At 37.3% G+C, this 23,871-nt stretch overlaps 1 protein-coding gene across 1 annotated transcript in view; it reads left to right on the top strand.

Moving 5' to 3' along the window:
* Positions 1 to 603: 603 nt before the first annotated feature.
* The window catches only part of LOC145477978 (uncharacterized), a 39,985-nt gene continuing 16,717 nt past the window's right edge, over positions 604 to 23,871 (top strand). Inside the window, exons 1-29 of the mRNA XM_081455860.1 lie at positions 604 to 735; positions 811 to 869; positions 1,464 to 1,606; positions 2,480 to 2,770; positions 3,403 to 3,521; positions 4,416 to 4,474; positions 4,863 to 5,005; positions 5,412 to 5,717; positions 6,390 to 6,496; positions 7,004 to 7,062; positions 7,280 to 7,422; positions 8,434 to 8,736; positions 10,376 to 10,485; positions 10,753 to 10,811; positions 11,141 to 11,283; positions 11,388 to 11,681; positions 12,073 to 12,182; positions 12,569 to 12,630; positions 12,913 to 13,049; positions 13,769 to 14,062; positions 14,625 to 14,918; positions 15,519 to 15,815; positions 16,232 to 16,522; positions 17,631 to 17,930; positions 18,474 to 18,776; positions 19,302 to 19,598; positions 20,454 to 20,756; positions 21,103 to 21,414; positions 22,170 to 22,545. Coding sequence (XP_081311986.1) covers positions 706 to 735; positions 811 to 869; positions 1,464 to 1,606; positions 2,480 to 2,770; positions 3,403 to 3,521; positions 4,416 to 4,474; positions 4,863 to 5,005; positions 5,412 to 5,717; positions 6,390 to 6,496; positions 7,004 to 7,062; positions 7,280 to 7,422; positions 8,434 to 8,736; positions 10,376 to 10,485; positions 10,753 to 10,811; positions 11,141 to 11,283; positions 11,388 to 11,681; positions 12,073 to 12,182; positions 12,569 to 12,630; positions 12,913 to 13,049; positions 13,769 to 14,062; positions 14,625 to 14,918; positions 15,519 to 15,815; positions 16,232 to 16,522; positions 17,631 to 17,930; positions 18,474 to 18,776; positions 19,302 to 19,598; positions 20,454 to 20,756; positions 21,103 to 21,414; positions 22,170 to 22,545 — 5,744 coding nt within the window. The 5' untranslated portion in view covers positions 604 to 705. The remainder of the gene's footprint in view (positions 736 to 810; positions 870 to 1,463; positions 1,607 to 2,479; positions 2,771 to 3,402; positions 3,522 to 4,415; positions 4,475 to 4,862; positions 5,006 to 5,411; positions 5,718 to 6,389; positions 6,497 to 7,003; positions 7,063 to 7,279; positions 7,423 to 8,433; positions 8,737 to 10,375; positions 10,486 to 10,752; positions 10,812 to 11,140; positions 11,284 to 11,387; positions 11,682 to 12,072; positions 12,183 to 12,568; positions 12,631 to 12,912; positions 13,050 to 13,768; positions 14,063 to 14,624; positions 14,919 to 15,518; positions 15,816 to 16,231; positions 16,523 to 17,630; positions 17,931 to 18,473; positions 18,777 to 19,301; positions 19,599 to 20,453; positions 20,757 to 21,102; positions 21,415 to 22,169; positions 22,546 to 23,871) is intronic.

The raw sequence follows: 23,871 nt of genomic DNA, 5'->3' as shown, positions 1-23,871 counted from the left end.
TGCATTTTCAGACTGAAATCTCCGTTCTCAATTTCCTCCGGCGTAGTGCGGACAGGGCCCGCTTAAAGTTGATAGTTGATAGTTAAAATTTTATGATTTTGAATTAAAAGCATAGACCGCTCAAATTAAATAATGATTTAAGAACCAAAGAGAGAGAGAGCTTTATGGATAAGTTATAAAACTGAATGATCAGTATAGCTTGTAGTTGATGTTGACAAGGTTTTTTTATAATAAAGAAATTTAAAGTGGTTATTCTATTTTTAGGCATTTAGAACTTCAAAAGACTAGCAAGCAATGGGATGATTGACTATCCTACAATGTGTGCTGTAATCTTTTCGGCTTTGCTGCGTCGAAATAGTTCCTTCTTGTTTGTACTTTTTTCTTCTATTCCAGGAGCAAATGAAACATTTCCATGTGCAACAATCTCCTCTTCATCGTCTGTGACGCCTACTTTCATCCAGTCATTAAGAACCATTCAAAACTCTTCTGTATCTAGCAAGGACTCATCGGGTTTGTATAAAAATGTTTGGAGTAACTCATTACATATGTCAGATTTTTTCATATTCCAAACAACATGATTTACCTGTTTTATCATTGTCTTGATCTTTTATTTCAGGAAGCCATAACCTCAGTATTCAAGTCACGATACTTCTTACAAATGAGTCCTGGAAAGTTAGTTTAATTAACACAAGCAGCCACAAGTTTATGAACATTTCTTCCCGTATAAAACAAAACGTAAGTTGTTTCTGTTCAGTGTTTTCTTGATCTTAGAAATATTTTCCTTTCCTAATTGTATCGTTTATCTTACAGGTTTTTCGAACTTTCTATAACAATGCATCTCTTCTTGAAGTGACAATACTTCAACTAAGGTAACATAGTTACTTATTTCAACTTTTTTTCAAAAAAATCGGCGTTAACGAGACGCTATCTTTCTCGGATATACTTCTGTCACCGTAAATCTTTTTGTGAATCACACGTTTTTTAAGGATGAACATTAAAAATTCCCTGACAAAAAATGAGGGATTTTGTTCCTCGCTTATGGACCTGACCACTTTCCTTCACGTTATGCAATAGACCTCTTAAGTTTGGGCGGTTGTTTTCCCATCGTAGACCACGTGATATTTTCTAGGGAAGTTTTCCTTTATCCATCTTAAAATTATTCATTCATATACATGCGACTATTTTAAAATTTGAAAGCAAGAATTCTCAAGAGCATCATCATGCGGTCTGCTAAGGGAAAACAAACCGCCCTAGCTAAAGAGGTGTATTCACAAAAATAGTTTAGAATGATTCATCAAAGAATTGTGCCGGGAATAAACTGTCTCGTTGTTCTCTCTTCGTGTAAAGTTAACTGTTAACACCAACAATCTGTTAAGATAAACAAGTAAACTAATGGCTAGGTTTGTTCGTATTGTACTAACTTTGTTGTTATTTTACTTTGGTTTGGTTTGTATTTTGGATAGGAATACCAGCAGCCTGGTTGCTACAGAATTTAGTCTGACCTTTTCTCAGGAGTTCCACATGCGTCATATAGACAATTTTTACAGTTCCCTTTACGAAACTCGGCATTTAGGTTTGCTTCCAATCGACGTCATTAATGATACGAGTAAGTACTGACTTGATAAAGTTTACATTCTTGCCCTGTTACTCCGTCTGTCACGCATTTGCTCAAATAAAAGTCCAGAAAAACTCCCTGAATTATCATATGTGCGATAAAAAAACATTTTGAACCGTGAATAAACAATGGACCAAAAGAAACCATATTTAACTAAATTTAAAAATAAAAAAAGTTGTAAGTAAATGGCAAAATGGATCCTGTTATTTGGAGGGTCCTGTATGTCTAAAGGCTTCTCGACATCGCGCGAAAATTAAATCCTGTACGGAAAAAGTAACTGGTCCTGGTATAGTTTTTAATCACTTAATGACTGGCCCTAAGGGAAACAATGAGTTTTGTTTCCCCGAGACCCCCCCCCCCCCCCCCCCCGTGAGACCAGTCATTAAGTGTTTTGTTATGCCCCCCAACTCAAAAATGGAACAAACCGCGAAAAAATTATTTGCTTGACGCAAATTTGCACACAAATTTGCCGTGGTTTCAATGTGCACGACCTGTTGATGTGCGAGTAGAAAATTCAAGTTGTTGTTTCCCTAGGGAGTTATAATAAGTATGTTTAAATTGCTGACCTTTGATTTCTTCTTCATCTTTGCATGAATTATCTCGAAAATGTTAATGTACTACATTAAAACACTGGGCGTTGGTCTTAAGTAAGGATCAAAATATTGTAATTAACTGGCTTTTATTCGTCTTCTTCTGTGTATTAATTTCTACTTTGCTATAGTCTTGAAAAAACATGTCATTAGTCGTTAAATGGTTTTGACTGTACAACAAGGGTTGATGTTTTATTGCTTGTAAGTTTATGTGCAACTCAGTTCGTGTCTTTTATTTCAACGTTATAACTGACTGACTTTTTTGCCTCTCTAGTCCCAGGTAAGCCACCAGAAAATATGAACGTAACCATTATTAACCCAACAACTCTTCAATTGTCATGGTCCCCTGGGGAAACCCAACAAATCGTAAACACGTGGGGACTTAAAGTCAACTACCAGGCAAATGACAACAAAACACACAGCATCCTAGTCGATAAACACCACGAAGAAGCTAATATCTCACAACTGCGACCTAACACCACATATACCATTTGGGCCGTACCTGTTACGTCAAAAGGATTTGGTTTCTCCTCGCAAGTTCTCAATGTAACAACTCCATATCGAGGTAATTTTTATTATCAATACTATTTAGAAAAGAAGGGTGATTTTCGAAGGTCTGTAAGAGGTTACTGAAATACTCTTATACCTAGCATTAAATGAATTCCAAACGGAGAGTTCACAATTTCATTTACACCTAATTTGGAGTTGCCTCGTTCGTTCGTTCGTTTGTCTCATGTCTTCCTTCTGTTACCTGCCTTTTATAGACCTTCTTTACGAGCCTAAGGTTTGGTATGGAAGTTTACATATTTTAAAATACCTCGTCGCCATAACTTGCCAATGTTAACTTAAAAAAATAAACAAACAGTACGTTTTTCACCAGCATGTGAATCAGCTAACCTGGCTCGTGATTTCATTGAGTTCCAAAAACGTTTAGATGACTGTAAGTTCACCCGCAGCATTTCGTTTTCGTGTGCAACATCATAAGTCTCTTGCTACTAAAGATCTACGAATTAAAAATGTAGTAGAGTATAGTATCGCCTTTCCCCAGTTTCCCACTCAAAGTATTCTCTCAGTATACTCTGAAGATGAATACTATATACCTATGCATATCGAAAAGAAGTTTTGTATTGATACATTTTTTACTTGAAAACTGATTGTATTTATTTCGTGGGTTTCATTCTTTGTTCCAATTTTCAGCGTCAGCGGACATCATTATCAAATTAGACGTTTTACTTCCTAACGTGACGTGGGATGCTCAGTTTGAGAATAGCAGCAGTGCAGTTTTCACGAATTTGTCATCTTTGATAAGAAACAGCGTAAGTAACAACGATTTAATCGTCATAACTGTACTTTTTAGCCTCGTTTAACCAAAGTAATCTTAGCAAGTAACTACTCCTCGAATGTACGCAATCTATGAGTTAAGAAAATAGAGCCTCATTCTAAATCACTCACCTGCAATTCAAATATACTTTTAAAATAATAATGAACTTTATTAAACACAAATCGGTTACGAAAAAAGAAAAAAAAATACTTACACTAAAGGAAAAACATTCCAAACGTACTTGCAACGCACTACTTACAAAATAAATTCTTTATGAACATTATCACTACCAACGGGAGAATTGTCCATTGCTATCAAACAATTAACTCGAGCACATAACAACTGCAATAAAAAAGAAACTACTGTACTTTTAATAGTAACAATTGCACAAATTGCTGACTTTACAAATTATTAATTGGTTATATTACTTACAAAATTTGATATAGAATATTACTTACACTATTTACACTATTTAGAGATCTTTCCTTATACTTCGTTAGGATAAAGATTTTTCGTAAGAGAAGCATTCATTCTTTATTACAACAGAGATTAAAGGAGATTTCCACAGAGAAGTTTGAAGTGTAAATTCCAAATAAATATGTTAAAATCAAACTTTTGGAATTGCAATTCAAATATTATAGTTTATGTTATATATTCACTTCTAAATCTAAATCTTCTAAATCTCAAACCTTGTGAAACTCCAAGTCGTTGTGTTATTTCATTGATTCTATGCAATATGACATGACAGAAAAGAAATTGTAAAGCGTTCTTTTTGAAATAACCTTTATCTAAATGTAGATATCAAAGCAGTTCTACTTAGCTCACAAAATATTCCAAACAATTAAGGTATGAATAAAAGTGAAACAACGTTTATTCTGCTTATCTACAGGTTAGAGTTATTCATCAAAATGAATCATCTTACAAGAATATCTCAAGTTTACAATTCAGGTAGTTTTATTGGAGTGGGCATCGTCAACAATAGCAATTCTTTTGAGATTACAAATGTCACTTTCAAATGTTATTGTATTTTTTAAAACGTAATATTTAAACGCGTGATTGTGAATAACTGTACCAACAATTTATCATCGTATTAAAACGTCTTCGTGGTAGTCTTGCTTTCGTAAGATCTGTCAATTTGCCAAAATGTCCCATTGAATGCATCATGGCCTAACCCTTTCCGCTTCGTTTACTCATGACAGTTTGTGTTGAAGTTAAAGGTGAACCTTATGTGTGATCAATAAATGATAACGATAAGTTTGGAAACCTTCTCAAGACCAGGTGTTTTAGAACCTCATGCCGAAAGATGTTGAATGTAACTTTATTTCTCTTTTCTCAGCAATCGCAGCAGTGAAACTATCGTCTTCATCGACGCTTCTTACAACGGAGGCAGCAGAATGGAGAATTTTTTTGGCATATATGAAGCACTTTACAAACAGAAAAGGCTAGGAGACCTACAAATAGAAGTGATTGGCGATAATAGTATGTGTTATAGACCAAGGTCTTGATTATAATGTACGAGCAGAGGTAGAGGTTTAATAGACCATATTCGCATTCTCGGTATTGGACTGGAACTAGCTTGCAACTGAGGCTAATGGAGAGAGATTTTTCAAACACAAACGAAATTAATCTCCTTTTAATGACATTCCCCCGCCTGAGCCTCTATTGCAAGCTAGTTCCAGTCAAAAATCAAGAATACGAGTATGGTCTATTAGTGTCTCCTTTTAAAGAACTCTCTCTCTCTCTCTCTCTCTCTCTCTCTCTCTCTCTCTCTCTCTCTCTCTCTCTCTCTCTCTCTCTCTCTCTCTCTTTCTTGACTTTCATATCAAGATCCATCTGTGTCGTTTAACACCGAGTTCTTAGATTTGATTTTTTTTTTTCTATCAAGTTCCAGGAAAACCGCCAACGAACATAACTTCACTGGCATTGAGTCCATCTCGTATCGCTATCAACTGGAATCCGCCACAATCGGATAAATGTGAAGTATTTCCCTTGCTGGGATTCCTTGTCTTTTATTCCTTCAATGATAAAGAAAATGTTGACGTTAAAATGTTAAACGTGAACAAATCTAACAGCAACGTCGTCATACAGGATATGGAAAATTTTGAGTGTTACCTGATTTGGATACAAACGATAACTGCGCGTGGCCTTGGACCAAAAAGTAAAGCAGTGAAAAGAAGGACGTTAGAACAAGGTGATAGTTACTGGCTTGTTTATAAGTAAAGATTGTCAATGACTGAACAACGATGTGGTAATCTGCTGTTAAATCATGGAAAATGTTGCCTTTTGTAAAACAAAATATTCAATGTTGTGACGTCATAAATCATGAATGGCGGCACACATGCAATGTATAACTCAAAATAACACATATTTGTGAATAGTTTACCGCTAATTCCATGTAATGTATAAATGCATAAAGACCAAACTTAGCACGTATTATAATGTTGTCATTAAGTATTCTAATGTGAAGTATATATGAAATAATTCATATTTGAACTGCGGTTGTAGATGAAAGTGAAGAATGATCATCGCAGTAAATTTTTTTTTCTTTTTTTTTTTTTTTAATTTACAGTTTAAATATGAATTATTTCATATATACTTCACATCATTTCACTCCTTACGGGAACTCAATTAACTGAACTCAATTAATTGACGTCGCTCCCAATGTATGGTTTCATAGCTCAGTTGGTAAAGCATCGCACCGGTATCGCGGAGGTCACGGGTTCGCATTCCGTTGAAGCCCTGATTTTTTTTTTTTCCAGGCTTCTCAGGCTTCTTTCCAATTGCTTAAATTGAAAATTTACTGCGATGATTATTCTTCACTTTCATTAAGTATTCTAATAATGAACTTTTTGATCCATTCAAGTGATTTCGGTGAAACTAACCATTCAGTTGAATGTCCCCTGGGTTCAAGCTCAACTTAATAGCACCAGCGACGCTTTCCATAACGTAACAGCCAGGATTGAACGAAATGTAAGTACAATGTCAATGCAATGAAATTAAATAGCCCGAGCTCCCTTTAGCCTCTCTATCAAAGCGAGGCGTGGTGTTCAACCATTCATATGAAAATGAGTTTAATTTGCCTGTGCAGTGGATGAAATCTCTTTTTCATCATGAAAGGATAGGCACCAAGACTTTGAGAATGAGGCTTAGGGTAATTCGGAAATGGCCTATTCACTTGACTGGTAATAGTTTCTTTTCTTTTTTTACAATTTTTCAGTACTAATATCACTAGCATTACTTACAATTTACAATAACTAGCAGTATTGGTTACAATACTAACGCTACTTACAGTACTAACATTACTTACTAGTTAACAATACTACGCATTACATACACTGAACACAGAAACGTTACTTACAATACCAATATAACTTTTTTAACACGAATTTTGACAGGTAACAATAGCAAGGAAACAATTTGTGGTGTTTGACTTATGAATTTTTAATTTCCGAGGTCGTTGTTGCTTTATTTTTTAAGGTTTACCTCTTGTATGAAAACAATGTCCAGTTACGAAAAGTGGAGTGCCACAAGCTTATGTAAGTATGCACATTCTAATCTGCAACCAACTAACCTGTAATCTTGCGAGAGTTTTCAACCTGTTTTATCTTTGCAACAATAACGAATTGTAAAAGGTGCGCGAATAGTGTAAAAACAACCAGCAATAATAGAAATAATCGATTTCTTTTGTTCTTAAGCTTTGAAAACAAAATTAGCCAAATTGAGAAGAGTTAATGTATTGGTCTTAAATTTTAGAAATGAGAGTGGAAAGACCGCAGCAGAAGTTGAAATTACATTTGGCCAGGACGTTCAAATGTCTGCTTTTATTCTGTTGTACAAAGAGCTGTACGAAAATGGAACTCTGGGAAACATGACAGTGGCTCCTATCTCAGATAACAGTAAGTATTCATGTGAAGTTTATATGAAATAAATCAAATATGAACTGCGGTAGTAGACGAACTCAATTAATTGACCTCGCTCCCAATGTGCGGCTTCATAGCTCAGTTGGTAGAGCATCGCACCGGTATCGCGGAGGTCACGGGTTCGAATCCCGTTGAAGCCCTGATTTTTTCAGGCTTCTTCTTTCCAATTGCTTAAATTGGAAAATTAACTGCGATGATCATTCTTCACTTTCATCTACTACCGCAGTTCATATATGAATTATTTCATATAAACTTCACATCATTTCACTCCTCACGGGAAGAACTCAATTAATTGACCTCGCTCCCAATGTGTGGCTTCATAGCTCAGTTGGTAGAGCATCGCACCGGTATCGCGGAGGTCACGGGTTCGAATCCCGTTGAAGCCCTGATTTTTTCAGGCGTCTTCTTTCCAATTGCTTAAATTGGAAAATTAACTGCGATGATCATTCTTCACTTTCAGTAAGTATTCAGTTGTGCAATTCGAACTGGTGATTTATCACCCAATTTTACGATTCTGTTAGTCCTCATTGCAATTAATTTAAAGCGTAAACATTTTGCAGTATTTTTCTATTAAATTTGTCAATGACTGGTTTTATGTGAGCTGGACAAAAACGCCTAAAAATCACTCCAAGCGATGAAAAAATAGAAGAATAGAAAAAGGAAGTTAAGAGATTGAGGGAATAACTGACTGTTCTGAATTCCTCTCAATTTTTATATCGCATACTTTGGAGAGAGAAAAAGCCCTCTACCTGGGTGAAGTTTTTATTAACACCGTTTTGATAAACCAGACGTATAAATCAATTAATATTAAATTAAAATTCGCTTTTGGTTGACACTATCGATTGTAACACAATAAGATCAAGTTAGGAATATTGGTTTTAGAAGGTTATTATTATCATATTTGCAAAATTTTTGCATGTTTGCCGAATACATATTTGTGACCTTTGCCAACTACATGTATATAACATTTTCTCTCTAAATACACAGTTCCTGGAAAACCTCCCACAAACATGTCGGTTGAAGCCATCAATCCAACAAGCTTATTAATCAAATGGAAATTCTCATTGCCATCTTACGAGCCAGTAATTCCAAACGAAGCTCTGCGGATGTTTTATGAGCTTAAAGAAAATACAACAATGCAAAACATTAAAGACACGAACGTTACAGCAGGATTTCTTGTACTGGATAAATTAAAGAAATTCTCATGGTACACTGTCTGGATAAAGAGTGTTACGTCTCGAGGACTGGGAGTGGAAAGTGAACGTTTCAAAATACGAACTTTGGAGGAAGGTATGTTAGGAGGCTGGAAGCGGCTTTCCGGGGCTTTCCAGCATTCAGTCTTTTTTGGATCCGGCAACTTCACCACTTTGTTGAAGCTTCAATGGTGGTATCAAACGAATACCTAATCACTGTAGAATAATTTTATGGTCATCCATTTATTCTTGAGTATCAGGTTACCATAGCTCATAGAGTGTAACCCGCTCAAAAACCTTAAACTTTTAAGTACTTATAATTCGAAATCAAGCTCGAATTTTTATTACCGAATGAAGATATCATTTTTCTCAAAGTTTATTATAGTTTATTTTTGTTAATTTTGAATAAGAAACAAACGCTTCGATGAAAATAGAAGGGCATTTATAACTTTGTTCTGGTTTTCATATTATCCTGTTTCCAGTATTAACTACTTAATAACCGAGAGTGAGGTCGTTACGGGAAAATCTCAAACTGAGGCCTTGCCGTATTGACCGAGCGACAGCGAGGTCAATACGGTAGGCCGAGGTTTGAGATTTTCCCGTAACGACCGAACGGTCGAGGTTATTAAGTTGTTTATTATATGGCTCATGAATTAAAGGAAAGAAAAAATTATTCGAGCGGAAGTCGTCAATTTACATCCGGCGATGCGCGCGTTTACCGATTCATTCATCGTCTCAAACCCAGGGCAAAACTACACAGTCAGTGAACTTCACCACTGTATTACGTCTTCCGTTAAAAGTGCACATTTCCTCACGGGAGAAATGATTGTCCCAGCCTCAAAAAGGTATTTTAGTATCGTGGTGCCACAACTTGATGGGAGAGGTTTTCCAACTTTTGTGGCAAAACGTCAACGCACATGGAAAAGACAGAAAGTGCTCAAAATAGTCCAAACCAACGGCCTTTCGGTGAAACAAAATACTAATGCTTCAGAATGCACTGCTCAGAATAACTCGATCTTCGCATTCGCTTTCGACAACATATCTTGGCCTTCTTCATTCTGGGATTTATGGATTAACTTTTCAAGTTTTGTGAACGTCTAAAACTTCCTGCAGGTATCAGAAATACTACTACCGACAGAAACCGCCCGATTGTTGACATCTGATGATCCTGGAAGCTGATTTTCACTCTCTTGTGTTGAAGCGAGGGAATCTATTTGATGAGAACTGAAACGGAGTTCAATATTTCGGTAATTATTGTGACTAAGATGATAACTTATAAGTTTCTTCGTGGTTTTCTGCTCAGGATACGTGACACATCTGCCGATGGTGTTTTTCATTTAGCGATTTTAGCTTTACTCAACACTCGGCAAACTTTGATTGCTTTTCACTAGTGCTCGCCAAGGTTACCGGTAAGTCAAAAACGACTTCTATATGAATTTTAGTAAGGAAAAATCCCTAAACTTTTAGCTACTCGGAATTAAATTTACCTCTTTTACTGTTTTTAATCGGCTTTCATCGTTTCAATCCGCTTGAATTTTCCGAGCCGGGCTCTTCCTAATTTGCGTAATCCGTAATCGGCCCGGGGCATTACGGGAGAATAATGCCCTACAATTCAGTGACAATTAACCAATCAGAGCGCGCGTTATATCGGCCACAAGCCAAAGCCATATAATAAAGTATAATATTATACGTGGTAATGTTATTCAAATTGGTTTTCTCTTCTTATGTTGGCTCAGTTGTTCCTATCAACACGACAGTCCGACTGCCTGGCGAAAATTGGACTGCTGATCTTTTAAACACAACCTCAGATGCTTTCTCAAATCTGTCAAAACAATTACAGATTAACGTAAGTATTCGTCATTTGTACTGCAACATTACTTCCAAACATCTCTTGGTCAACCGGTTGGCTAGGACAAAGGGATTCAAACCTCAACTGGTTTAACCGCCAAACGAGCAATGGACAAAAAACGACCAGAGTATTTCGAGAAACAACATCATAGCTGAAGAAACAACAGTTAACATGTTTATAACGACTTACTGTGCAGAATTATGAAAGCTGTTCGATTGAGCTCTGACATATTCATAAAGATTATCTCATTGTCTCTGTTTTTAGGTTGAAGAAATGTATCACAACGAAACTCATCTACGCGACATAGTCATTCACCGCTTTAGGTAACCTTAGTCGCAGGCTAAATGGTTAGAAGTTCACGAGTACATAACGTTTACTTTATTAGCTTTGAGAATCATAGGGAGTAATCCAATCTTTAGTACCTTGCATGGTAACTATAGTAATAGCATTTCAAAGTTTTGTGGAAACTACTGGTGATGTTAGACAGGCCATACAATTTGATTGCAATCTGAAGTAATCCAGATCATTTGTGAAATAATTCTTGTCGAATGCTATCTTCTCGTAATTTGTTTCAATAAAACTATGTGTATTAAATAGGGTGGACACGTTGCTAGAGAATGTCGATGGGCAGCCTCTTTGTTGATTATTCTAGGAATGACAGTGGTAAAGTTGTTGCTGACATGGAAATTATCTTCGGTCAATACGTGGAAATGAAACTGTTCATAACTCTGTACCAGGCCCTATACAGGAATGGCTTCTTTAGTGACTTACCAGTGCAACCCATATGGGACAACAGTAAGTTGTCACTTTTCAGTTCTATCCAGGAAAACAAAAAAAAACTCAATCTTGATCGTATCAAATTTTTCAACACTAACAGTTTGTTTTCTTAAATTTTCTAGTTCCAGGAAAACCTCCACAAAACATATCAGGGCATGCCACGGGTACAACAACCATTCTGGTGGAATGGACCACCGTGCCGGTGGAATCTGACGTTATACTGCTCAGGGTTTTTTATGTCATAACAAGCAAGCCAAATGAGACGATTTCGAGAAATGACATAAACGTAACAAAACGAAATATAAAGATTGAAAACCTGGAAAAGTTTGCTAACTACAGAGTTTGGGTACAAAGTGTTTCCACTCGAGGTCTTGGCGTCTCAAGCATTCCGATTAACGTTCGAACATTGGAGGAAGGTGAGTAAACGGTCATGTATGTTCATTTTCTTCTCGGTTCCAATACCGTATTATAATCATGGCTGTAACCAAACATGTCCCTGTCAGATACAAAGAAACCTTCCAGACTGAGAGATCGGATATTCCATTTTAGTGCTTAAGTATGCCTGAAGAGAACATCACGCCATATACCGTAGTACTTGGATTTAGCGCCCAGGGCTCTAATTTACTTTTGGTAGCTCAATGGAGGGGACTTATTAGGCCTCTTATTAGAGACAGGGCGCCCATTGTAAGAGGGCGCTTATCGGAATGGGCGCCCTAGAAACAATATCATATTGTGTTAACACAACATGATATTACAATAAATAATGTCCTTTTTAATAGAACTGTAAACATTTTGTTTGTTATCTAGTTGTACCAGTAAACTTGACGGTTCGTCTCAGCGACGTGAAATGGAACAGGAATCTTTCTGATCCAGAAAGCGACAACTTCAAGATCTTGGCCAGAACCATTCAACAGAATGTAAGGTTCATTATCTTAGTAGAACCTTAGATCACATGATGTAGTCTCGATAATACCATGCTTTCTGCTACAGCTTCTGTTTTCTCGCGTCAATTTTAGATATCGACGAAACCCCCTCTATAGGAGGGACATTTTCTTTTGATAAGCGCATCCAAATGAAGTATCTGGCAGAGAGGCATCCGAAAAGAATTTGATAATTATATCAAGACAGATTAGCTCTTTAAGTTCTCATTTTCAAGTGTTTGTGGCCATAATAGGTTGAATGTGATCATGATAGTACTATAGATGTCGCCATTATGGCAAATTAAAGCATGTATTCAAAATGCAAGACAGCATACATATTTGTACGACTGTTTTTCAAATATATCACTCATCTTCCTGTGTAGGTGTTCCTACTGTATGGACAAGAGTCGAGCTACCTGCGGAATGTCCAGTGCCATCAATTTAGGTTAGTAGTTAGATATTTTTAAATATCTCCATTACACATTCTAACACTACCACATACTGGTTGAGTAATTCCAACGAATAAAACAAATTTCAAGTGCTTAAGTATGCCTGAAGAGAACATCACTCCATACTATAGTGAATTGGATTTAGCGCCCAGGGCTCTAATTTACTTTTGGTATCTCACGAGAGGGGGCTTATTAGGCATCTTATTAGAGACAGGGCGCTAAACAAATTTAGTTTGGTCCAAGAAAAGTAAACTAAATATGAAACCTTTTGATTTCAGAAATGGAAGTGTGTTGGCAGATTTGACTATAGTATATCGTCAAAGCGTTGAACCAAAGCAGTTTGCTGTTATTTTCAAAGCACTCTATGAAGATGGGAAACTTGGAAATTTGACCGTACAGCCGGTTAAAGACAATGGTACACGAAAAACACTTCAATCACAATATGTACTTGTTTCATCTTTTCTTCTAAGTAGCAAACTCGTTTTCGTAAATTGATTTTTTTCGTTCTTTTACAATTAATTTGAAACTTTGAATGCTACAGTGTTCTGGGGAAGACCAAAACTTAATTTCATTTAATGTATTTAACAATGTTTAACAGCATTGCCAAAAAAGGAATTGAGTATCGTACATTGCCGCTTGTGGTCGGGCTTATAAGCGGAGGGACTTAAGGTGGCTCAAAACAGTAATATTTCCGGAAGCCTTATAATCGGAAGTAACATTATGTTTACAGGTAGATGGGCCTATAACCAAGGGACTTAAAAGCGGGAGGACTTATAAGCGTTTTTACGTTTGCGGTATACCGCTAAATATCCAGCCGGCTTGATGACTTTAAAGGATGTGGGAATTTGTGACAAAATCTATGTATAAACAGTATAATCAACGAGCACATACCTACTTGATATTCATTCACCGATGCGATCTTTCTTATTGACTCTTTTCTTTTTCCTGATCCTGTAGACCGTCTTCTTAGGTAAAGGGGGGAAAAAACCTTGGAAACTCATAAAAGTGACTCCATTTTCAATAATTTTGTAATTTAGACAAGACAGTTCCGTCCTTTTTCTTGTCCCATGTATACCACGTTATTTCAATTAGTTCTGAATTCTAACTTAAGGTAAATGTTCTTTTGTTTTTAAGTGCCCGGTAAACCGCCAACAAGTGTTAGCGTGGAATCAAACACATCCACGAGTATCAAAGTCACGTGGCAATGCGCGGACTGCCACGAGCTCAACACAACAATAGGATTTCTTATCTCTTACAAACTTGACAACAACAACCGAACTTTAGCTGTTGCTGTAAACAGGACTGTAAGAGACTTTCTGATCAGTGGACTTAAAAAGTTTTCAAACTACACGATCTATGTGAGCAGTGTAACGCGAAGGGGCGTCAGCATGTCAAGCAAACGATTGAGCGTAAGAACACTTGAAGATGGTAAGTAATGAAGAAAAAACATTTTGTAATGCTGTGATGAGTAACAACATTCAACAAAAACTTTATTTCACCCCAGAATTAAAAGGGAAGACGAATTTACAATGTTATATCTGATATATCAAAGCAAAAATGATAGGGAAGCTGGCTACCCGAAATAACCTAAGAGTTTAAAATTCCAGGCAGCTAGTTAAAGGAAAAGATGTTTCACATGTTTCGGTCAGGGACACAAGACAAGCAAACATAGGCACACAAAAATGGACATAAACAAAGTTAAGCTAACTACCAGTAGACTAAGATTCTTACATTACTGAAGTACTAAAAGTTCATTCAAATCCAAGGAATTTCAAAAATGGTTTATTAAGTAGAAAAAGGAAGAGGTGATAATGACCATAAAGGGTTCATTCCCTGGAACTTATGTACGAATTATTAACGAAGAACCTATAAGCATTAGCATAAACTTTCCAAGTTGAGCCATCCTAGCAGTAAATCTCTCCAACAAAAGCTTTCTTTTTTACTGGAAAAAAATAATACAAAATACTTTAATTCAAACTTGAAATTTTAGTGCCCGGTCTTGCTCCTGTGAATCTTCGTGCGCATAACATGAGCTCCACCAGTCTTTTGGTTGCCTGGGAACAACCTCCTGAGGATCAAGTGAACGGCATTTTGTTGGGTTACAAAGTAACTTACAGTAAATATGGAGAAATCGACACCAGAAAACAAAACGACAGCGTTATGTTGAATTTCACCACAATAAGCGGATTAGACAAGTTTACAGTCTATCAAGTAAATGTGTCGGCGTTCACTCGTGTTGGGAATGGACCAGAAGCAAATGTGTCTGCATCAACTGATCAAGATGGTGAGTAGAAACCTTAGGTTGGCTTAAAAACAGTGTTTTCAGAATAGTTAGTCTGTATATCCAGGAACTAACCTGTTTTACAGGTTAGTTTTCTCGACAAGAAAGCAACAATGAAGCCAATTTCCTCTAAGAGACAATCATGGCAGTTGTATTCATCGTCTTGAACTGGATATTGTTTTTCATGATACAACTACCATGATTCGCTGCAGGTGCTCATGGGGGGAATTCACCTGTCCAACACATTTAATTAAGTGGCGCGTTAATCTTCGTGACACTGATTTTATGTGGGAAAAGATTAAAGGGATGACATTTTGTCCTTATGCGACTGAAATTCTGACAATTTAACTGGATGCTCCTCGTTTTAAGATGTATCTATGCTACTCACATGTTGAACAATCTAACATCAAGTCATGAACGATATGATTTCGTTTTCACTTCAACTTCTAGTTTCGATTTTGTTCCTGTTCTCAATACAGACAGAGTTTTCTTTGTGTGATTCTCGTTAATTTCCATCATGACCTTTATTTCCCCATGATTTGAAACACGTTTTTAAACACGAGTGTTCATTTCATATGATGAGTTGCATCACGTAATTTCTAGTGCCCAGTCTTCCACCGACGGACATCACAGCATACAACACGAGCTCAACAAGTTTGAAGGTGACGTGGAATCCCGTGCCGCAAGGGTACGCTCACGGGATTGTTCTGGGGTACATTGTGCTGTACAAAAGGGAGAAGGATTTAAACACTAGTTATATCAATATAACAAGCCTAGTGACCTCTGTAGAGCTCACTGATCTCAACAAGTTTACAATGTATGTGGTCAAAATGTTGGCATTTACAATAAAAGGAAACGGAGCGATGACAAATGGAACTCATGCAAGAACACATGAAGATGGTGAGTAAAACATGTCAATAAACAGTTCATTTGCGTTGTAGTCAGAATTCCTTTTTAAAATGTTTCAAGATCACAATCTAACCAAAAAAAGTCCCTGTACTGAGGCACCAACTTAACGCTGAACAGATTTAAATTTTAGGACGCATGCTAACCGATTCTTAAGTAATACTGTAATAATGTCTATATTTTGACGTCGTCTAATGTATGATTTGTGTTATTTGTATTTCTTTTCTGACAGGCAAAACTACTCGTGCGCATATTTTTGCTCCGAGCTTTCTAGGATGGCAACGCCTTCAGGAATAAAATACTTTTCAATCTTCGAATGTAAATCTTGTACGCCGTGAACGCTCATCTTCGTTTTATTGTTTAAACAATCGCATAAAACGTCCATTTCGCAATATATTTTCTTTTCACAGTTCCCAGTCTGCCTCCGACACAACTCGGCGCTTACAACACTAGTTCAGCAAGTTTAATGGTCACGTGGCTGCCTGTTCCTGATGGATATGTGCATGGCATTCTCCGAGGTTATCGTCTCTTGTTTAAAATAGATGAGGACAGTTTTTACCAGAATGTGACAACAGTTAACCAAAGTTTTGAGCTGATGGGACTTGAAAAGTTTACTAATTATTCTGTTAAAGTTTTGGCGTATACTCGGATTGGTGATGGAAACGTATCTGACCCTGTTCTCGTTTCAACTGATGAAGATGGTGAGTTACTAGCACAACTTCAGCATTCTCTGCTTCGAGCGAGGACTTTTTATACTTACTACACACACAGCAACCTTTGTTGCATAAGTCTTCACATGACTATTTTTATTTGCAGAACAAGATACGGCAGTTGTAAGTTTCACTTGTCGAGTTGCAAAACTTGTTTATTTGCACCGGGTTTAACAAAGAAAACTACTCAAACGGTAACGATATATATGAGGTTTCGGGAATTTCTATAGTACAAAGAGTAATGCAGCTTCAAAGAAAATTCGTCGAGAAGCTTTTTTATTAGGCTACGAGCAGACTGAACTTCAAAGAAAACTTGTAAAGGAAAATTTGTTGTTCGTTCACTCAACCAGATACAAATTTTCAAAGATACTTGATAAAGGAAACTCCTTCGTGGATTTGATGAGATGCTTTTTTTATCGTATAAGGGCACTTTTCGGTGTGTTGTCTGATGTATAACACTTAGTGAAAGCGACAAATACTGGACTCTACTGGTTCCGAATTTAGAACTCGATGGATTCATCGTTATAGATATAGATATAGGCAAGATAAGACGACAAAGAACATTTATTTTTATTCTTTCTTCTTAAGGACCATAAGACTATGGAATAAACTACCCGCGGAAATAGCTGAGTCAAACTCACTGGCTGGTTTTAACTCTAAGCCACTTCCCTATTTAGCCAAGCATTAATAGACTTTTAAACTATATATTTTTATATCATACTCTTTTATAATTCACATATTTTTATATATGTATTATCAGAGTTTATTTATTTATTTATTTATTTATTTATATATTTTGTAATCAACTTTTATAATTTAGTTGGTGTGATGTCTTAATGATTTTACCGACTTAATAAATGTAGATGTAGATGTAGGTGCCCAGTTAACATATTATGGTCAAAATGCCCCACAAAATAGCTTACCATACCGAGCCAAGTTTTTCTAAGACCTAGTTCAAGCTACTAAGTGTTTTAACTTGGCTTCAAGGTCTGCTGTATCGTATATTTCTTCATCGTAGTTAGCTTTGCTTCAAGCGAAGTTTGACCTTTACACCAATCCTAGTTGCCCTCATGTTAATGCACGGGTTTTACTTACGCAGTTCCAAGTCTTCCACCTCACAACGTCAGCAGCTACAACACAAGTTCCACCAGTGTCCATGTAAGCTGGCATGAGGTGCCCCGTAGCTTTGTTCATGGTATTCTGCTCGGTTACCGTGTGTTCTACAAAGTCGCAAGTGGAACAAGCAATAACAACGTCATTTCAACTTCAGGAACTACAAACGAAAAAGAGTTGCAGGGGCTAAAGAAATTCACCATTTATCAGGTCACTGTCTTAGCGTTTACAAGGATTGGGGATGGAGCAAACTCAACTAGCATATTTGTTTCAACTGACGAGGACAGTAAGTCGAAAGTAATCCCCCCTTAACCAGTAGACAAGTCTTCATTCGACTGAATTGAACAGATCTTCTTGCAGCGTTAATTGCCGGTTTTAACAGTATTTTCCCTCATTATATCAGGAAAAAATACTGGGAGATCAAGTTTAACTCAGCTATTAAGTGTCGCATAGGTTTGGAGTTTAACTATATCTGGAGAAAAATATATTTATCTCATCGACTGTTACCTTTAAAAAGCTAGTCAAGATTTAATAAATATTCATCACTGCACCCGATGAAATTAAAGCTCTTTGTTTATTATGTAGGTAGGTTTTGTTCAGTAAAACAGATGACAGCTACAATGAAGCTAACATATCAGAATTTTTCAGCCCTACTTCCCTACTGATGAATTAGGCGCACTTCCAGGCCCTCTAGAAACAATTTTCTCTTAGCTTCGCTGGTTACAGAAGGACGCCACTCCAAGGGAAGCATTCCCTACCATACGATGTTAGATGAAAGTATTTCCTTCTCTTGCCATCCAAAAAAACAAATCCTTTGTTTTAATTTCAGTTCCCAGTCAACCCCCAACTGACCTAACAGCATACAATACAAGTTCTACAAGTCTTCAGGTGACCTGGGGAGAGGTACCTGAAGGATTTGTTCATGGAATTCTACAGGGTTACCGAGTGTTTTATAAAAGGACTGGTGACAAGAATGACAGTTATGTGAACTCGACCACAGGCCCAAACGAGCGCAAGCTTCACATCACAGGATTGGAAAAGTTTACAGCATACTCATTAAAGGTTTTGGCTTTCACAAGAAAAGGCGATGGAGCTGTTTCTGTTAATATATCTGTTTTAACAGATGAAGACGGTAGGCGTTTTAAATTCTCAAGTATATTTGCAATTTCGCGGAGGTATATAGTTCAGTCAAAATATACTGCCCTAGAGAAATGTGCAATACTAAATTAAGAAAAGTTCATGATTATCATTATTAAAAATGCTACATTTACAATGCTTTTATCTTCATAGTAGAATAACTTAAAAGTTTCAAAATGTTAACTATGTTATATGTGAGACCACTTGCAAGAAACTTTAACACTTGGTATTTGAACGTCTTAACAGTTACACATTCATTTTCCTCTGCACCTCGCAGCTCGGGCAAAAGACGAATTTTAGAACTTTATTAACAAACTTACTACCGTAAGCTTTCTCTCTATGATCAGGGTTCATTCTTGAGATCGTGTTAACTAATACCAATCTGCGTACAGTTAGATCTTGGATTGATGGAGTGCGCATTTTTGTTTACTTTGTTGTCTACAATTCTCCAAGGCTGAAACCATCATTTCTTCAAATTTCAAATCATTGCAAGAAATCAAATAGCTATGCTTCTTTCTAGTTCCCAGCTTGCCTCCGCAAAGCGTCAAATCATATAACACAAGCTCTACCAGTGTGAACGTCACGTGGCTTGAGGTTCCCACTGGCTTTGTTCACGGCATACTAAGAGGATATCGAGTATTCTACAACAGAACTCAACTCCAGGGGGCTACTGTCAAGGACGTGCCTGCTAACAAACGTTACGTTCATCTGATGGGACTGAATAAGTTTACAAACTACACAATACAAGTGGCCGCATTCACAAGGATTGGTTACGGAGCCTTGTCGTTGGACTTGATAGTCTCCACTGATGAAGATGGTATGGATAGTTCTACCTTCTCCTTCAGTTACGTTTAAGAAATCATGATGGATTGATCCGATCTAACGTTTCTTTCTTATTACATTTTCGGTGATCTGTTTCAAAATTTATCTGACTGAAATAAAGTTTTCCTTCTGTGTCACTGTAGAATTGTGAGCCAACCTATCAGCTGAATTTCATGCAAATAAGTAAATCAAAAGGAAAGACGTATTTGGACATTTTCATAACTGGCCAAAAAGCAATCACTTAGGAACAAAAGAAGTTTTTCCCAATTTTGCACACATTAAACTAAGCATGCTTGGTTTTATTTTCCTTTGACTGAATAAAAGAGCTCCGCGCTAAAACTCCAGTGTAATTGAATCAGTTGAGCCTAAAACGCTTCTAGACAACGTGCGAATGCCGTCCGTTTAGGAAACAAATAAATGGATGAATGCAGATCATAATCACGTACCGTGCAAGTCACATACTAGTTGCTGGACATTCTCTGTTTAAAGGTTAATTTCCACTTGCTCGCTACGAATTTCAGAATCGCTTTATTGACGTCTTTATTATTAACTTTAGCGATCAATGCGATTACATCGACACTGCCAGTCTCCCGGACATAGTAGCGATCGATGCAATGATAAATGTACTAAAATTCACTGCTTCGTTGTTAATTCAGGTCCTTTTGGGATCAATATTGTATTCTGTAAGAAACTAGTTTGTACGCGAAGTCTAGAGAACCGCTCGACTTTTTCTGTCGGGATCGCTTCGAAGATATCGCAGTGATCATATGGAAACTAAGGGGAGGTTATAATCATTATCAAGCAATTTTTCTTTCTTTAAGCAAAAGTCTCACTTTTTGTTTTAACACAGTTCCCAGCCGTCCTCCGCAAAACCTCCGAGGAAACAATATCAGCTCAACAGCGCTGAGAATCACGTGGAACCCAGTTCCCGCCGGTTTCGTGCACGGTATACTGCGAGGGTATAGAGTGCTTTATAGAAAGACGAACGAACCTTTCGCACCTTACACTAAGATAACTGTCTCACCAAGAGTCAATGTGAAAGAAATCCACGGTCTTAAGAAGTTTACCTTCTATACTATACGGGTTCTCGCGTTTACCATAAAAGGTGATGGTGCCAAGTCTGCACCGGTAAATGTATCAACGGATGAAGACAGTAAGTATATGATATTGTGAACGATATTCTATAAACGGTGTATATAAATAAATAAACAAGTTCATTTCAAGATTCTTTATTGAACATTCAACCCTGAGACTATGTTCGTTGCTTCTTGAGAACGATTGAATTGTTACAAAGACTGTATTTAAAGTGGCAGTCAAATTTCGCAACGTTACAGGGAATTCCATAGCAAAGCCAACCCATATTGTGTTGGAACACGTAGTAGCTTACGTATGGGATTTTTTCTGAAAATTTATAGACTAATGTTAACATTCAGTTCACGACTATCTAACATGTAACAGATGTCTTCTCCGAATAAACAATGATCCATTAATGTTTCCAGTTCCCAGTGAGCAACCACAGAATGTTTACGCCAAGGACAAAGCAAGTGCAACGGTAATTTACCTGTCATGGCACTGCCCCCCGGAACACACCATACACGGTATTCTACGTGGCTACTACATTTGGTACAGTATCATCAGCCTTGGAATTTATGACGAAACTCCAGTTTTTCCACAAGACTACATGAAGAAACAACTACCTGCAGGGTCTAAAAGCGATGCTCTCACTGATCTGGAAAGTTACGCTACATACGACATAAGAATAGCCGCCTTCACCAGCAAAGGATACGGTCCCATCAAAGACATATCATCAAGTGAGCGTGATTATTCGTTGTATAATATAAATATTTTTACTATGTTTCATGTACGTTTGTGTGGAGAGTTGCGTCGATTTTGCCTCGTACTGAGTTTTGTGCGAGAAATGAAACGAGGGACCGTGATTCCTCTCAATGTTTTGTTCCCTGCTGCTTTAGGGCTGCCTTCTTGCGTCTTTTCCGAGTTAGGAGAATGTTAAAGGAACTCTTACGGCAATCTGAATAAAGAGTAAACCTGAGTTTAAAAAGTAATTCAGCTACACAGTAGATATCACACGTTTTGTAAAGCGTATGTTACTGTTTAAGGCCACACACAAATATAACTCTCTCAAGCAATACGCGCAAGTACTTCAATTGACTCGTGTTGTAAGCAGTCAGCAACTCATCTTTTACAGACTTTGAAGCACAAAGACATGTATAAAACCTTGTCTAAAGAGCAACCATATCTAGATTACGGCATAGCCTAGCCCCTTCTGGTCCGTTGTGTAGAAAGATAGTTCTTTTTTTAATTTTGTAGTTACACAGGAAAAAAATAGCCCCTTTTACTCAGCGTGCTCTGATAAATTTAGAATATTCGATACCTGTATGTCTTTTTTCTTATCCTGAACAAGGCATCCTCTTCCAGCTAACTCATAACGTCACAATCGGTGACGCCTGACGTCACCGGGCGGTAACGTAGAAAGACTTGAATAACTAGTTTGTGATGTTCAGATTTGTAATTCTCGTCTGAAATTAAACATGTTCTTCTTTCGAAGGAACCTGCAGATGTCGCTCCACGATCCCGACTAACTGGTGGAAAAATCCTCCATACGTGAACTCACAACCCTATAGCAACAGAAGCAAGGAAAGCGGTATCTTGCCAACCATACTTGAGTTGGCTGTTTCTCACTGCTGCCAGGGATGCGATGAGTTCGGCGCCACGACGATTGACTTCACAACTGATGCAAATGGCTTAGAAGCCGAGAAAGAAGGTGTCATTGAGGTCAAGGACGCAATCAGTACCAAAACAATGATTTCCTTTGGAATTGCTGGTGTAATGCCTCAAGAAAAGTACTATAGTCCTGATGGGATAGCGGAGTACGTGCCTATCATGGAGACTCCGGGCGTAGCTTTTATCGTAGCTGAAAAGAGGTGAGAGAACTACAGAAAGTGATACACTAAATAAGATATTAACTCTTGTAGGAAGTCGTTAATTAATCTATAAAATAAACATAACGTAACCACAAAGTTAACATTTCAAAATCCATCCCGCGTTTTTGGAAGATCTAATAACGATTACCACTCTTCTATGCTAGTGTAGATCTTTACATGTTTAACATGGACGTTTAGATTCGCCCCGGAAATCAAAATCTCACGTTTCAATTCTGATAACCATCACTGAACCGCTCGTGTATTTTCAGGGGCGTAGCCAGAATTTTTCAAAGGGGAGGTCGCACTGTGTCAAAGTGAGGGTATTCACCTAATTGTCATGTCGTTTTTGCTACCTGTTGGGTGTTGTTTGCTTAAAAAAGGCTTATAAAAGGGGGGGTCACGGGCACCCCAGGATCCGCCCTAGCTACGCCCCTAATTTTCACTTAAGGTGACTCAAAACAGTTTTCTGTGTTTTTTTGAGACTTATAGAACTCGGTGCAATTTTTCAGGCTTGGAACTGTTCTGTTTTGAATGGCTGTACTATTTTATTAATGTGACTCTCCACTGTTCCTTTCATTATGTTTAAGTCATAAATTAAGTTAGCACTGTCCTGTTGCATAGCAACAAACTTGACCCACTTTTTACCATCAATTGCATCTATCTTAAAAACTAAACCGGTGACCCCATATTTTTTTTGATAAAAATCTTTTTATTACACACAGAAGTAGAAACAGGGAAAATTAGAAAACATTCTGCGGAGTACGTAGATTTTGCTTAAATTAAAAAAATTGGAAATTTCCAAGTTGGAAAAATTCTACTCCGCAGTTTTTTGTTTTTTTTTTTCACAATTTCGCAGATGCATTCCGCTCTTGCTGTTGAACAAGTTTTTGCGTTAAAAACGTAGGGTCACCGGATCCGTTTTTGAGATATTAGCTTCGTGAATAAGGAATTTTTCGTGCGCGTTCTACGCGCAAATTAAAATCTCGACTTTGCAAGATGGCACTTTGCGCAGGCGTGAAAGTAGTCCGCTGCTCAGTAAAGCCTGCCATTCCACGCGAATAAACACGAATACCCGCGAATAATGTTTTCTTTTCGCTGTTGTCGTTAGCAGCATAAGCGGTAGAAAAAGGGTACCATAAATACCCGAAGGTGAGACTGGCCTAGTAAAAAGAACGAAGAAAACTTGAAGAGTAGTTTTTTCCTGCTGTTTTTTAGATTGATAGCCGGCGCGATCGATTACAACATCAATCACAATTTTCGTTTACGTTCCAGCACAGCGGTTTAAAAGAATGTTTTTTTCATTTGAAATTGCCGGAAGGATGGATG

The sequence above is a fragment of the Orbicella franksi genome, chromosome 2 (genome assembly GCF_964199315.1).
Source record: "Orbicella franksi chromosome 2, jaOrbFran1.1, whole genome shotgun sequence".
Classification (NCBI taxonomy): Eukaryota; Metazoa; Cnidaria; class Anthozoa; order Scleractinia; family Merulinidae; genus Orbicella; species Orbicella franksi.
The sequence above is the reverse complement of the archived record's forward strand: the minus strand, read 5'-3'. Positions and strand labels throughout refer to the sequence as shown.